This window comes from Lepisma saccharinum, chromosome 20 (genome assembly GCF_977018435.1).
Source record: "Lepisma saccharinum chromosome 20, izLepSacc3.1, whole genome shotgun sequence".
In the NCBI taxonomy this organism is placed as follows: domain Eukaryota; kingdom Metazoa; phylum Arthropoda; class Insecta; order Zygentoma; family Lepismatidae; genus Lepisma; species Lepisma saccharinum.
This window is the reverse complement of record NC_139248.1, coordinates 33,470,934-33,486,958: the sequence shown is the minus strand read 5'-3', so window position 1 is coordinate 33,486,958 and position 16,025 is coordinate 33,470,934. Positions and strand designations below refer to the sequence as shown.

Here is a 16,025-nt window from a genome sequence, read left to right as displayed (position 1 = left end):
AGATCTGGCACCCTCAGACTTGTACTTGTTTGGTCCCATGAAGGACAGTCTTCGGGGACAACGATTTGATGACACGGACGAGGTGAAAGTGGCTGTGAAGAAGTGGATGTCGGACAGTGCACACCGGACTTTTTTCAAAGAGGATTGTAGAGTTGGGTTCAACAATGGTGCAAATGCTTCGCTTTAAATGGAGACTATGTTGAGTAGCTGGTTGTATAGAGGAAGAGTCACTTCACCTACATGTGCAATTTGAACGATCTACATCAGTTAATAAAGAGGTTATGACCACTTTTGCATTACTTTCGGTACGACCCACGTACAATGCCAGCCTGGTTATGATAGGTAATAGCGGCCAAAGATTAGACTTGCTGCAATTTAGGTTTGAGAAACAATTTTCTTAGTTGTTTGATTGATTGATTCACTTTTGTGTCACTTTTGGCTAATTGCAAAAATGGGGATGAGTGATGATATGATGAAATTGACGAATGGACACTCACAAACATCCATGCCCAAGCCGGGATTCAAACCTGGGACCCTGGTCTTGTAGCACAATGTGCTAACCACTCTGCCACTTGGGCCAGCGATTTTCTTAGTTGTTGGGTCATAAAACTTCCTATGTGGACCAAGACAGAATATAATTGTGTGTATGCAGTGAGTCAGCCATCCACCCTACCCTACCTTCCCTTCCCCACTATGTTGGTGTCTCGAACGTTTCAATTTTGTAAGTACTACATTTATTCTGTAGTAGAAAATCTTGAGATCAAGATGCTGCTTTCAAATTGCAAGTTTTGCCGTACACACAGCAATAATAGTGCAGCTTGAAAATGGTGGAAGCAAGAAGTGCAGCTTCAGGAAGCTCCATCCAAGAAATGTTTTTTTGTGAGAAGTGACAGTTCGATATCTAAAAAAGGATATTGGAAGTTATGTTCTTGCATATGGGGCATTTCATGGTTATGGGTGGGACAACCAGACTACCTTTTTGATATTAGAGTAACTATTCTACTGATAGTTAAGCAACATTTTTCTTACAGTATCTGTGAAATGAAATTTAAAACTTAACTCTGTTCATGATTGGGAAAAGAGAGACGCGGTAGTATATAAATACGGAGAAACTAGTACTCACTTTTATCCGCGAAGCTGTTTTTTCTTCTTTTTCGATTAATTTCAGTGGCCACTGCCACCATCCTCGTTGGAACTTGCTGCGCTGTTGCTTGGCGTGCGTCTTTTGTTCGTAGTTCTCTGGCTGCCGTTAGGTGCGCTGTGCGTCTTGGTACGTCGTCTGCTATTTCCGGGCGATAACTGCTGCAGTAGTGGAATCCAAGTATGGTGCGCTTGCCCGCTATCGATGTTTAGTTCGTGCGGGAAGTGCATTATGGCGTGCGTTTCCTTGATTTTGGTTTCTATGAGTGTGTGGGCAGTGTGTTTGACTCGAACCTTTTGAATTTTATGGCTATTGTATTTGATATGTCTAGCAAGACCAGTAGTGGGTTGGGCTTTTTTCGCATCTGCTAGGTGCTGTTGGATTCTTTCATTGACAGATCTGATGGACCTGCCGATGTAATGAGCCTTGCACTCACACTCAGCATCATATACACCTGGGTTGTCAAGGGGGGAGAGGAAGTACCGTTTGTGCTTGTTCAGTTTGTCAGTTATTTTGGAGTTGGGTTTGTGCGCTACTTTGATGCCAAATGGGAGAAGGGCTTTGGCTATGCGGTTGGAAGTGGTGGGATGGTAGGGGAAGGCAAACCATTTATATTGGTCGCTGGGGGTTGGTTGTGGCTGGGTTGCTTGTGGATGGGTTGATTGTGGTAGGTTAGGGTGTCTGACCTGTATTTCCGCCTTACTGCACCAAGTGGAGAGTTGTGATTCAGTGTAGCCATGTTTCAGGGCTATTTCTGTGATGGTGGCTATCTCCTCTCGTAGATCCTCTTCTTTGCCACAGTAGCAGAAGGCTCTTCGATAAAAGTTTAGCCACACATTGGCTTTTTGCTTAGGGGGATGGCTAGAGAGAGCATGTATGTACTGGTTGCCTGCATCCGGTTTTCTGTAGACGGTGGTTGTGAATTTGTTAAGTGCACGGCTGATGGTGATGTCCAGGAAGTTTAGTTTACCAAGTTTTTCATGCTCTACGGTGAAGTTGAGCCTGGGGTGGATGCTATTTAGTTTGTTCACTAGGAGGTTGAGTTCTTCTGCCTTTTTATATACAACTATTGTGTCGTCCGCGTACCTCCCATATCGGATGTGTTGTAGTTCTGGAGTGTGGAGTATCTCTTTTTCAGCCAGGTGCATGACGATGTTGGCTAAAGGAGCTGATAGCGGGTTGCCCATCGCAAGGCCCTCGGATTGGTTGTAGAATTTATCTTCAAACTGAAAGTAATTGTGTTTTAGACAAACTTCCAATAGTCTGGTTATCTCTTGTACCTCTAGGGCCGGGATTCTGTTAGTTGTCAGCCATCTTTCCACCGAACGCAGTGCTAGGTCTATGGGGATTGAACTGTACATATCTACTATATCAATGCTGGCTAGTTTTGCACTGTCAGCTTGCACTATTGAAGTTACCAGATTTTTAGCATCGGCACTGTTGCGGAACACGTATGTAAGTTTGTGGTTGAAAAGAGATATTTCGAGTCAAACACACTGCCCACACACTCATAGACACCAAAATCAAGGAAACGCACGCCATAATGCACTTCCCGCACGAACTAAACATCGATAGCGGGCAAGCGCACCATACTTGGATTCCACTACTGCAGCAGTTATCGCCCGGAAATAGCAGACGACGTACCAAGACGCACAGCGCACCTAACGGCAGCCAGAGAACTACGAACAAAAGACGCACGCCAAGCAACAGCGCAGCAAGTTCCAACGAGGATGGTGGCAGTGGCCACTGAAATTAATCGAAAAAGAAGAAAAAACAGCTTCGCGGATAAAAGTGAGTACTAGTTTCTCCGTATTTAACTCTGTTGATTAAACATAACTACCCTTAAAATACACTCCCAGATTTATAGTTACAAGTGAAAAAATTTGTGTCATGGATGGGACAGATGAAACACTGCCTCTTCACTTAATAAGAAAATTTATTTAATTTCTGTGAATTGTCAAATGATGAAAAATAAATTGTTAGAGAAAGAGAGAGAGAGAGAGAACATAATTGATCTTTGAATATTCCAATGGAGTTGAGAGGAGAAAAGCAATTAAAGGAGAAATGAGGATTTTTTGGTGTCGCAGGTCTGGACACAGTTGAAAATAGAAGTAAATAAAAAAAAGTTAAAATAAACTACTTCGGGCGTTCAAAAATGATTGGCACTACAATTTTTTTTTATGTTCACAGGTATCATTTATTGAAAAATCAAATACAGATTATATTAAAGGTATTCCCCGCCAATGTCTATTGCGTTGAATAGGGCATAGTTGCTAGGAGCGAGATCCGGCGATTATGGAGGATGTGGCAGCACAGTAAACCCTAGTTCATGGACGGTGGCCATGGTCTGGCGACTGGCATGTGGGCTCGCATTTCTTGTTGGAGAAGAATGCCACGTCCCCATTTTCCATGGCGGCATTGTTGAATGCGTCAGCGGAGTTGGAGCAGTGAACTGCAGTATCGATCACTGTTGATGGTCGTATTGGGAAGGAGCCAGTCCACCAGAAGTATCTGATCCAGAACACAATCGCCATTTGTTTGTGCACGAATAGTCCCGGCCGTGACTTCTTGGGATGAGGGCTCCCAGTATGCCTCCACTCCATAGACTGGCATTTTTTTCTGGAGTCTTGTGGAAGAACCATGACTCGTCAGCGGTGACCAGACGCTCAAAGAACTCCGCTGGATCTGCACTGTACTGTTGCACCAACTATTCGCATATCTCCACACGCTGCTGTTTCTGCGCTCTGGTGAGGGAATGGGGCACCCATTGGGCACACACCTTCATCTTCAAATCCTCATGGATGGTGTGGAGGGTTCCCCGTGATAAACCTGTTGCCGTCTGTAGTTCATCAAACGTCATGCGTCTGTTCGTCATTATCAAGTCATTGACACGCTGGGCATTGTTTGCTTTGCGTGCAGTTGCTGGATGCCCAGTGCTTTTGCATTTTTCCGCACAGTCCCTGCCATCTTTGAACTCTGCTACCCACCGAAACACGGATCTGCGAACTTGGTGCTGTCTCCCCACATATGGCTACTAACCTCTTGTGGATGTCTGAAGCAGTCACTCCTTCCCTCCAGAGAAACCACACTGTCGACCGTTGACTGTGCGTGTCTGCTTCCATGTTGTCGGATTGCTGTCCACCAGCGTACTGGCATGCCAGAACAAATGCTGCTGCTATGCGCTACCTATGGGAAGCAGCAACACCATCTGGTGGCGGTAGACAGCACTATCATCTATCTTCACACAGACATCGACACACATTTCACATTGCTACTTTGCAGGAGTTATAGGGGGAGTGCCAATCAATATTGAATGAACTGAATAATATGTAAAATACCTACTACATTCTAACTTAATTATGTAAAATACTTGAATTTTTATCCAAAAGACAATTTTAGATTGTTCACTCACAGAGGATAGGATAAAGTTACAGCATTGCATTTAATTAGGGATGGGCCGATATGAAATTTTGCCGGATACCAATAAAGTACCGATACCGATATTCTACCGGTCCGATATAAAATTAGAAATTGTCCTTGAAGAACCTGAAAGGTTCATTGATCTCCTTAATAAATTGTTTCAAGGTGGCTGCAGTGCAAGAGAAGTTGCATATTTAGACATTTACTTTTTTAGAAAGTAGAGCATGGAGATTATCCATAAAAAATACAACAAAATGGCAGAATTTTGCACTAATTTATCAGATATTTATTGATATATTGGATCGGTAAAATAATCGGTAATTTTACCGATAAAGTGATACACCGATATACCTATATCGGCCGATATCGATAAGTGCCGATTAATTGGTCCCATCCTTACATTTAATTTTAAAAAGTGAGGTGCCCCATATGTAAAGTTTAGTGTTTCAGCTTTGCAAATTGGATTTTTTTTCCAGAGACTGATTGCTACTATGTTCGTTCCCAGGTGATACACTACCATCTCTGTCCCAGATGTTGTATCCTCAATTAAAAGAAATATGCCACTACTGTAGACCATTGTAACTTATTTTTTTATCACCTTTGTGATGGGCACTCAGTATAATAAGTTTTAAGTTAGTTCAACCCCCACACCCCTATATGCCTTTTTGGCATTGTGCTAAGCACAGGGGAGCACTTTACCTTTATATTACCAAATAATGGATCTAAGTTTGAAAACTGTTACTGAGTGTAGATTTTGAAGGCATTCTTCAATTTACCCGAATCAATCATGTTGAAGATAAAGATATTAGTTTACAAAAATAAAAATTAAAAAATGATCAACAAAAATTTAATATGTCCTTATTGGTATATGTGATGTGAATAAATAAACTGAAGTTTAATGGTGATAATTGCTTGCACTTTCAGGTGGGGTGAAAAAGGAACCTTTGATGGTGTGGTCAACACAGGGACTGAAGACTGTATTGGTGGATGGCAGGCAAGAAGTTGAACCTTGTGTAAAAGCTGTCCCGTCATCTTTGCTTCCAGCAGAAAAGACTCTCAAAGTGGTCTCCGAAACATCGCAGCCACAAGCAATGCCTGTGCTGACCAATGGAGACATAAAAGTGGAAATGAATGTTTGTTCGACTGAATCTAGAAGTTCTCCGGAAATGTCTCCGAATACCACATCTTTTCATGATGCATCGACCACAATGACCGTTGCAGAAGAAGCACACAAAAATGGATCATTGCAGCTTCAGGAGTCTGCTAATTTAGGGATTGCATTGGCTCATTGTGAACATACGCCGAATCTTCAGGTTAGTCCCCACATGACAGAGAACACGCCCGTCACGTCAGTACCTGCTGTGGGAACGTTAGCAGATTTATCAGGCACCAATCCCCCTTCTGCAGCCTGCATGGAGGCCACCCTCAGACAGCTGGTGCAGGAAAACACGTGTTCTCCGCTGCCGGCACAGAGTGCGCAAAGTGTGGAGAAGTTTCTTTCTCGCCTTGAAAATACTCCGTGCACGACAGAATCAAACCATCATGCACCACCTCCACTTGTGATTTATTCTCGCAAAACTGGCATGCCCACCTTGAGTACGCAGCTTCTAAACGAGAATGGCTTGGCAGTCATTTCTTCGTGTGCTCCTGTTATTTCGGAATCGTCTGCAGAAATGAACAATCAACCATTATTGATTGCCTCGCAGAGGGCTCCTCTGAAGACTATTGTTCCGGTAAGTGACACAATATCTGAAGTGTCACTCTCATCTTTGAATTCTCACAAGCAACTGCCTGATCCTCAATGTAATCTGGTTACCAAAAGCTCCGTCAATTCTCAGTCAATTATGAACAAACAGCAGGGACCAATGGTGCTTACGGAAGTTCCACAACCTCCCCTCATACCTGTCCCCAACATCCAGACGAATTTTCAGCCCTGCCCCTCCAAGAATATGCAGTTGTGCTCTGAAACGCATGTGCCGATGAGTATTGTAGAGAGTCGGCCAGTTGCTGACAGCAACGCAGAGTCTGTAAGCCTGATGAACACGCAACCATCTCTCATCATCACTCAGTCACACGCTATATTCGCACAGCAAGCAAAGACTCCAGAAGCCATCCCGCAACAGTTTGCCTGCATGCCGACATCCCTGATCAGTGTGACGACACTCCCCAATTCAGACATAACCAAAACTGAACCGACTGTACCTGCTACCTCCCTGCCTGCCGAGTCTGTCGCAGCCGTTACTTCTGTAATTTCTTCTCAGTCTGCTGGACCTTTGATCGACTCAAGCACCGTAACGAGCTCGGCTCTGAACGAGCAACCGCTTCACAGCTATGCCAGTACATTAACAACGGTGGCTGGCGAACAAGGAACAATTGTGGTGTCTGATGGCAAAGATGCAAGATGCCCTTCCGTACCTGATTCTTTAAAAGAAACAAATTTACACGAGACTGCTCCTCACCCTACCGACTGTACAAATTTTGTTAACCCCTCTTCTGCAAGTTCTGCTGGACTGAGCGGAGATGAAATGAAGACTGATGCTGCTCTGAAGGATAGTGCGCGGAAACGTGCCATTGCACGGGCTGTAGACCAGGCCTTGGTCGAAATAGTCTCTACGGGAGAACTGGGTAGCCCGTCTTTATTGGATCAAAATCTGCCACGACTCCCAGGTTTTTCTGCTGGGAAGCTGAAACGCAGCCTAGAAACAAAGAAGCTTGTTTTGCAGCAGTTTGTGGAAGATGCCAAAGTGAAGCAGCAGTTCGCAGAAAATGCAAAAGTGCAGCACCAATTGTCCCAGGAAAATCAAGTGAAAGCAACTATGGTTATGCAAACTGCAAATGAAGGAACAACTAAGAAGACCACGAGTGCACACGGATGCCCAAAGAAGACTGAGGACAGCCTGGTTCCCCAGGAGTTTGCCCAGATGTCGGAGATGTCCGAGAACGATCTTCTAACCTTCATCAATCCGAGCTGTTTTGACCAAGGTATGTGGTTTTCCTAGACAGCTGCATCCCTTCGTTTTTCATGACTTTTTTCAGTTCTAGTTTCTCCACGTATGCTTTTCAGCACTTCAACGTTTCTTCCTTTAGTTGTTGTATTGAGTTGTATTGTAGTTATTGTAAGGAGTTTCGTAGTTATTCTTCCCGTGGAAATTTTGTATGTAGATGCTGTTGAATTCAAACTCAAGCTTACTTGGCAGTTGATTTTGATCCAAATAAAATGATTTACATCTAGACCATGAAAATTCAAATTACTCCAAATACTTACACAGAGGGTGGCTCAGTCATGATCATATTACCAAAGATTCTTGTTGGGGTTGTTGTCCAAACCCAGATAAATTCCTTTGTGAAGAAGCTCTTCACCAATTTTATGTAATGTTAGGAATGGACCGATACGACATTTTGGCCAATACTGATAAAGCACTGATAAATTTAGTAGTAACCAATATTCTACCAATCCGACATAAAATTCCAAATGGCCCTTAGAGAACCCAAATGGTTTCTTGACCTCCATAATAAATGTCCGTTAGTAGATGACTGCATTGCAGAGCTGTGTATTTAGAATAGGGCATGTTTATATCCATACAAATTTTTAATTAAATAAAATAAATTATCAGTAATTTTACCGATATGCCTATATCAGCTGATAATGATTAATCTGTCCCATCCCTAGTAATCATTATTCATCTTCATAGTCATAATTAGCCAAAAAATGGCAGAAAAGTGATTCAAGATATGGAAAATTCACACGGAATAGCATTAAATGAACTTTAGTTTATTTTGCACATAATTCCCTACAGATATAGGCAGTGCTCAAAGTGGAGGGGGTCACGGTGGGATAGTATCCCCCAGCTAGCCCCAAGGCTCAAGCAACCATTCCTCCTTCCGACCATACAATTTCCACTTCGAAAGAAGATTCTTCAGAGTGCAATGTAGTCAAACCCTTGCAAAAATTTCTCGCATTTGCTTAATGGTAAATCCCATCTGCATCCTTGTTTATGCTTTTCATTATCATTGTAGCTGTCCGCATGTCTTTTCCTGATCCCCACACCATTTTATTTCCATCTTGAATAATATATTTAATTGCAAAGAAAATAAAATCCCAGCTACCTGAATTCAGTTATTTCCACTCGTAGATTTGCGTAGAGCTTGCTTGAATTTTGTATCAGATTGCTTGCCCAATATTTCAGTGTAGTAACTATTATAGATCCATTCTAAAAAATATACCTTTTCTCCTTCTTTTCCAGTATAAGAGCTACATGTGGTATTCTGGTAATATGGAGTCAGTATTAGCCCAAGTTAGCATGGGGAACGGATGAACATCAGCAAGTAATGAGATCTTATGTACGAGAGCATATTAGCATTTGACTTACGTAACATTGCTCTAATTAAGTTTTGTAGATGTTGATGGCAATGTATGGTTTTTAATAATCCAGCTTGTACTTAACGTGTAGGGGCCAGTATGTTTACTTCTACCAAGTAAGCTTATTTTACGTTTCTTTTTGTTTGCATTTAATCTGGATTGGGTTATTGTATGTTTTAGTCTTGTATCATGTGGAAGAACATAAAAAAAAGAACGTTACATAGTAAGACTTGACATTACAGTATTGTGTACTCACAGAGACTGCAGATCTTAGTCAGAATTTGTCATTGCTCAAGAAAGAAAGCTTGCTCTACTGTGATGTCCCATGTTGTCCTGCGGAAAGATTTCTTGTGGCAAAAAGATGAAAGAAATCTACATGGTTACAAGTGAATGTATTGCTTGCTTTCATAAACAGGCACATTTTTCTGTGTGTATAGTGTTCATTAATGACCAAAGTCGTGTACGTCAAAATGGTCATCTGACTGTATTCTTTTTTTGTACAAAGATTTCAGAGAGACAACGCTATGCCCCCCGAAGGGCGAAAACATCAAATTGATCTGTAGTTTTGAGATTTGTTTTTATTAACTTGTTTGAATGTGTATATACCAAGATTTATGTTAAAATATATAAGAACATTTATTGTAAATAAACTATATTTGTACACAGAATCTGTTTTTCTCTTCATGAGAGAGATGTAAACCATGAACTACTGATGGCATTTCCATCAAATTATGTATACAAGTGTGTTCAGATTTATTGTTTACATAAAAGTATTTAGACTATGAAATAATTATAGTTTTTTTTTAATTCACCTTTTATTCATATTTGGGAAATGCGAGACATGGTAGTAGATAAATACAGAGAAACTAGTACTAACTTTTTCCATGAAACCGGTTTTTTTCTCTCTCTGTAGGTCTATTAATTTCAGTGGCGACTGTTACCATTCTCCTGTGTTTTTAGTTCTCTGGCTGCTGCTAGGTGCGCTGTTGTCAACTGTCCCTCTGTGCCTGTGTCGTCTGCTATTACCTGACTTTAACAGCTAATTCCGGGCAATGGCACATGACAGATGAATGTATTCATTGAAACTGCGTCACTCAATGAAAAAATAGCAGAAGGTCATAAGCCCCAAAAGATTGTTGTAACACTGACACTGAATTTTAATGTTAAGGGACCTCGATATTAAACAGGCTGGCTACAAACAAGCAGAAATGAAATTCCCTGACTTTTCCAGGACAAAATTTACATTTTTCCCTGACAATTACAAACTAAACTAAATCGATGTTTTTGCAAATAGAAATAATAAACTCACACAGATCAACGTATGGTTTTGTTAAGTACCAATATTATCTTCTATGAAATTGACTTAATTTCTCTATTCTTTATGATTTGAATTCAAAGTGCAAAATAGTGAATTTGGAAAATTATTACAATTCACAAGCTAGGGAAGGATTACGGAATTTTGTCATATGCAGTAAGTTTAAAATAAAATACTTGATTATTTTTAAAGTTTCGACTAAATGAGATAAGAGTGAGTGATTAAGAAATGCAATTTGTAATTTATCAGTCTCCTTATAAATTCTCGGTATTATATGTTGATATTTCCACTGAGGTTTGGAACCCTCTGCATGCATGAACCATGAGTACGGACTGCGGACTCATTTTTCAATGCATAAAGCTACTTCTCTCTTCTCTGTAAAGCAAACAACTTAACTCTTGCATATAAGTGAAACAATTGAATCGAACAAAATAAAGTGTCATATTTCCTTACATTATCAATGCGATTTCTGCTTCAGTACAGTATATCCAAGTGAAGTACTGTGAAACTGACAACATGCAGTTATACCATTATTGCTGACGAAAAGGGTATGTAGGTATTAGAAATTTAACGCAAGGAATTTATAGAATTGCATTGTATAGGTACCTGATTTAGCTAACCACACATTAAAAGAGGAACACACTAATAATAAAAGCTTCTGAAAGTTCATATACGAGGGGAATCCTGAAAAAAGCTCCAATGGCGCCTATACGTAGCACTAGTGGTCGGAGAGCGACACACACATGCAGGCAGGAAGAAGTGGCATGTAACTGTAATCTGGTACATTTGCAATGCAGCCGTTTTAGGACAGTTCTAGGTTAAAGATTGCAGCTCTCATACAGTCTCCCACCAACTGCGATGTAGCCTACGTGTAGTAATCAGATTCTTGCACGCTCAGAATTTGGCACAGAGCCACCAGCAATCGTGTGAGGTGTGCAGACCGGACGTCGTGAGTGATAGACGATGGTGCACACAATTCACGCCAATCGAATATGCACAACCCCATACAGCTGAGTACACACGGGCCCTTTGCATCGCTTCAGGTAAGAGATCATGGACCACTCCCTGTACAGCCCTGGCCTTGAATGTACAGACTTTCATCTCTTTGCTTAACTGAAGAGGTTTCTGGCAGGGCAAGGATTTGACAGCTACACTGCGGTAGAGACAGTTCCAGTCTTTGCTGTCAGACACATATACCATGAGCATACAAAATTTAGTGCCATGCTACGACATATGCCAGAACAATGGTGGTGATTATGTCGAAAATTAGGTTAGGGACTCACTTATTAATGTAATAAATTACAACTGATATTCTTGTTTTATTTATGCCTAATCGGTAGGGGCCTTGATATTTTTTTCTTTTCAAATTGGTGTATTTTTTTTAAAAATTTTTTACTATACGGTGTTATTTTCCCCAAAATTAACATTTTCATTTTAGCACATTTTCTGGCAAATACCTTCATGGTGTTTTAAACTACTGTTTCAAATTGTAAGTCACATGGCTTATGCCTCTTCGTGAGAGTTTGATATCTTGAAAGATATTTTGGGAAAGTTATTTTCCATACCCCTTTTCTAATTTTAAGGTAAGGATTTTAGATAATGGAATTTTCCCCGTATATACTGAAGGGTGCATAATGACCATAAGTGGCGACGCACCCAAAAAATTAAAATCAATCAATCTCACGTGACAGATACCGATATATTATGGCACCAAAAATTGGCATTATCCTTTTTTGACTTGTTAGTGTTACGTTTCCCAAAATTCGCATTTTTGTTTTAGAACATTTATCTGCCAAATATACCGAAACGTAATACTCCATTGTGGTTTTAAACTATTATTTTAAATTGAAGTTCGCATGGTCTACGTATTTTCGTGACAGTTTGATATGTTGGAACAGATTTTTGAGGAAGTAAAAGTAAAATGCTTCCCTGTATAGTAGGGGTGTTGAGTTAGGGCACCACACTTTCTTGATCATGGCTGAAGGTAGGGGTAATGTGATCAGCACCACGCTCCTGGCTACCTTTATTCCTCAAAGTTTCCTCAAGCTACCAGCTTCATATGAAGCTGGGTGGGTGCCGGAGCAGTTTGAATAGGTGGAAAACATCCCGGTTCTCCCCCGCAGGGGATCGAAAAAATCGTGGGAAATACATAAATTAATGTGGCTGTCGGAATTATTCCATGTACGTATAACTCTATAGTTTACTCTTGAGTAAAATGTTGGAAAACTTGCATGTTCTATGTACACAAACATGGCCTAGAAAAGACAAGAATGTTGGATTTCATGGAATTTTTCGTTGTTTTAGGACATTTCTTTAAAAAATCGCTAAAAACTCCAACAATTCGCATTTTATGCCAAATTCGCATTATTTCGATATTCGAACGGGTGAAAAATGTGTCCATAAATCACTCCACCAGACATCCTCAACATAACTTCGCATCAATTACCATTTTTCAATCAATCAATGTCCCTACTACTTGGAAATTACTTTCTGGCCACCCCTCGTATAAATCAGTAGATGGAAAGTGAAAATTTAGCAGGGCTGGCAGAGAAAAGTCAATTATTGAAGAAAGTGATTTGCTTTTATGATTGAATGATTTGAGTAAATTTGATATTAAAATGTTTACGTATTTATTAGTAGTATTTTATTTCATAATATTGGACATTAACATTACTCTGTGAGAGATTAATGACCATCTCTCATGAGTTTAAACGGACAGGACAGAGAGTGGCGTTAATGTCATTGCAATACTAGTGTTGCAGTAAATTTGAGGTTGGGAGCATGCACTTGCCAATTTTTATAACGTTCACCAATGCAGGTTTATGTTTCACTTTTTCGTAATAGTATTCAATATATATCCCGTTTGGTTGGATTCTTCTTGATATCTAAGAATAGTGCAATGTCATTGTAAACGTATGTTAACTTGTGCGAAACCAGTTAATACGTCAGGATGATGAAAGAAAACCTTCGTAAGCACTGCTACATTATACCGCGTTTGGTAGAACCTGTCCCGCTTCCCGTGCTAGGGAGCGCTCAACAGTTTCGGTGCCAATGAGAAAAGAGGAAAAAATCGTCTGCTGGGCAGCGAGGAGCGAATGAAAGCCAGAAGAGAGGCGCTTACGTAGACGCTGTTGCGACGTTGCGTATTTTAATTGGCTGCCTGGCTTTGACTTTCCCCAGCACCGAGAAAAGACAGGGAGCAACTAGCGCGGGAACCGGGACAGGTTGTAACAAACGCGGTATAAATAAGGTGAAGTGAGCCAGAAGAGTAACAAAATTCGAGCAGCATATTTGCAGTCTAAAGCTCTTCTTGTTATGCATCTGATTTTTGTTGGATGTTGCAGTCCATGCAATTTCTGTCGCATGTTGTAGTGAGGTACTTTGTCGGGTGGCGATATTCGACAAAAATCGTATCAATGGCACCTATTTGTTTCCATGTTCCTTTAGTTTGCCCAACAAAATGCCTTACTACGACGTCCGACAACTATCGGACGGCACCACCCGCTTTTATCCCCTCCATCTGTTGGCAAGTCCCCTTACTACTCCCATACAGACAAGAAAAAATGATAATTCAATGCATATTCCACGTAATATTTAGAGGTTTAACCTTTACTCTCCCGTATACCGATACCATATGGTATCATCAGAGTAAGGTCGTACTCGCCCGATGATGCAATATGGTATCATGGTGCTGATTACGAAATGAATGTGCTTTTTGGACCTTCATACTCTTATGTTTGGGTGGAAACTCTGACACAGGTCTGGAGCAAGCCTGGGAAATTCATATTGATGACCAACCTCCCCCCTCTCCGCAACATATCCATGCCACATTTCCGGCCACAGTTTCACATTTTGGCTCATTATTCAACTTGTATGGCACCCAGGAACATGAAACATGTTTCAATCTCTTTGGAAACGTCCATTCTTTGAAGAGAATACTAAGATTTGCACCTTCTCCCCAAAATAGCGGGAGAAGAGGGGGACAAACTCCAGATTTTTGTTGTTTTTTTTTCATTGAGATTCGGTGGTCGCGCCCCCAAACCACCCTTCCTCAGTTCGGTGTTCTGAATTGTACACGGTTGCATACTATGATGTTTTAGCTGCAAAACAAAAGTTATCCGAAGTAGAGTTATAAGAATTTTTCCTCCAAGGAGTGTTCGAATTTAAAAAATCCCGCCGAGAAGCCAGGGCGAGAGAAATTTCTCTCTCTCCCTCCCCTCCTGCCATCACTGGTTTCTGGCACCGTGGTTATGTTGTGCTTAAAAGAGGCATAAAAGTTGAGGTCGAAACTTGCAAACGAGATTTCCAGTTCCCGTGCAGAGTTCCATAAGGATATCTTTAAATATTTAAAAAAGTCAATGATGATGATGAAATTCCCTGACTCTTTTTGACACCTCAAATTCCCTGACTTTTCCCAGTTTTCCAGGTCTGTCGCCACCCTGTTAAATGCAATTCCTTTTCGATATACCACTGAACATATATTTTTTAGACTTTCTTATTGAACAAGACCTTTTTTAAAAAAATAGATTATCACTACAGCAAGTGTTCATGGGATGCAGGGGGGGGGGGTTGCTATACCACCACCCCATTTGAAGAAAATGTTCATAAAGCATTCCCCCATATAGGATAATTTGCATGAGCATTCCCCCCCTACTGCAAAATCTCCATGTTGATCCATATAGGCACTCCCTCTCCTATCCCCAAACTCGATCAAACGTACTCTCAGATAAAAATTTGCACTTTGAGGACTGTAGAACATAATAAAAATCATATCAAACTGGAAAAAAAAACTGATTCAATAGAAAGTTTCAGTGCAAAAGTAAAATGAACTTCACAAAATAACCTAAAATAATAGTGACATTTAACTCACGTACTGTGCGACAGAAGATGGAGTACTAGCTCCTGGAGGAAGGGAATAATACTGGGCACCACTTGTTACTGAGTTTTATGGCCCATTGAAGTGTTTTAACAGTTCAAAGAAAATTTAACTAATATAATTTGTTGATGAAATCATCTAATTATACCTGTGGTTAGTATTATTGCTCTAATGGCTCCTATTGCTGTTCATGGGCTAATGATCTAATAAAGTGTATCACATGACAGGTGTGGATGTGTAGGAAATATACATTAACTCTTATTTGAATACAGAGAAGCTTGGAGCCCCCTTAAACATATTAGGTGGGAAGTTCCATTTTAACTATCACACTTAGAACTAATACGTACTAGGTACTACAACTCATGAATTACAATGTAAGACTATTTATTGCATAGCTGAAGAACTGGATTGACAACTGATGGCAATTTACACTCTATAAGTTTACGACAAACTAGGAATGAAGGTATGAGTTGTTTTTTTTTTCTATTGATGGCTGGCTATCTGTAAGTTCATTCAGCATTTCGGAGAGGACCCACATGTCAAGTTACCTCTGGCTGAGCCAGTTCATCCCTGCTTATCAGTGCAGACATTGTCTTATATTCTACTGGAAACCCCTAAGTTCATGGACTGTAAATAAATAAATAAAATTAGTTCTCGCCTGGGTAGTTTGAATTGTCTTTGTTAGCCCATCTGTTTTGTAATAGCCACGCTATCTATTGAATTTCTGGGATTATTTAAAATTTCAAGAGCATTGTGCCCCCCCCCCCCCCCCACACACACACTGCGAGGTGAGGGTTGCAGGGTCGACACCACTGATCTAACAAACAGATGATTATGCTGTCTCAGCCCAGGTGCCTCCAAGAATGCAATCCATTGTGTTTTACGTGGAAGAGAGGTTGAAATTTTAGACTTG

General features: G+C 40.7%; 1 protein-coding gene across 2 annotated transcripts in view; it reads left to right on the top strand.

Moving 5' to 3' along the window:
- Positions 1-9,589, top strand: part of LOC146003856 (uncharacterized) — a 91,982-nt gene extending 82,393 nt beyond the window's left edge. Inside the window, exons 12-13 of one of the 2 annotated variants that reach the window (XM_083142327.1) lie at positions 5,486-7,543; positions 8,806-9,589. In XM_083142327.1, coding sequence (XP_082998453.1) covers positions 5,486-7,543; positions 8,806-8,810 — 2,063 coding nt within the window. In that variant the 3' untranslated portion in view covers positions 8,811-9,589. Of the gene's footprint in view, positions 1-5,485 lie in introns of both variants that reach the window. The other variant, XM_083142326.1, reaches the window with a different exon arrangement.
- Positions 9,590-16,025: the final 6,436 nt, after the last annotated feature.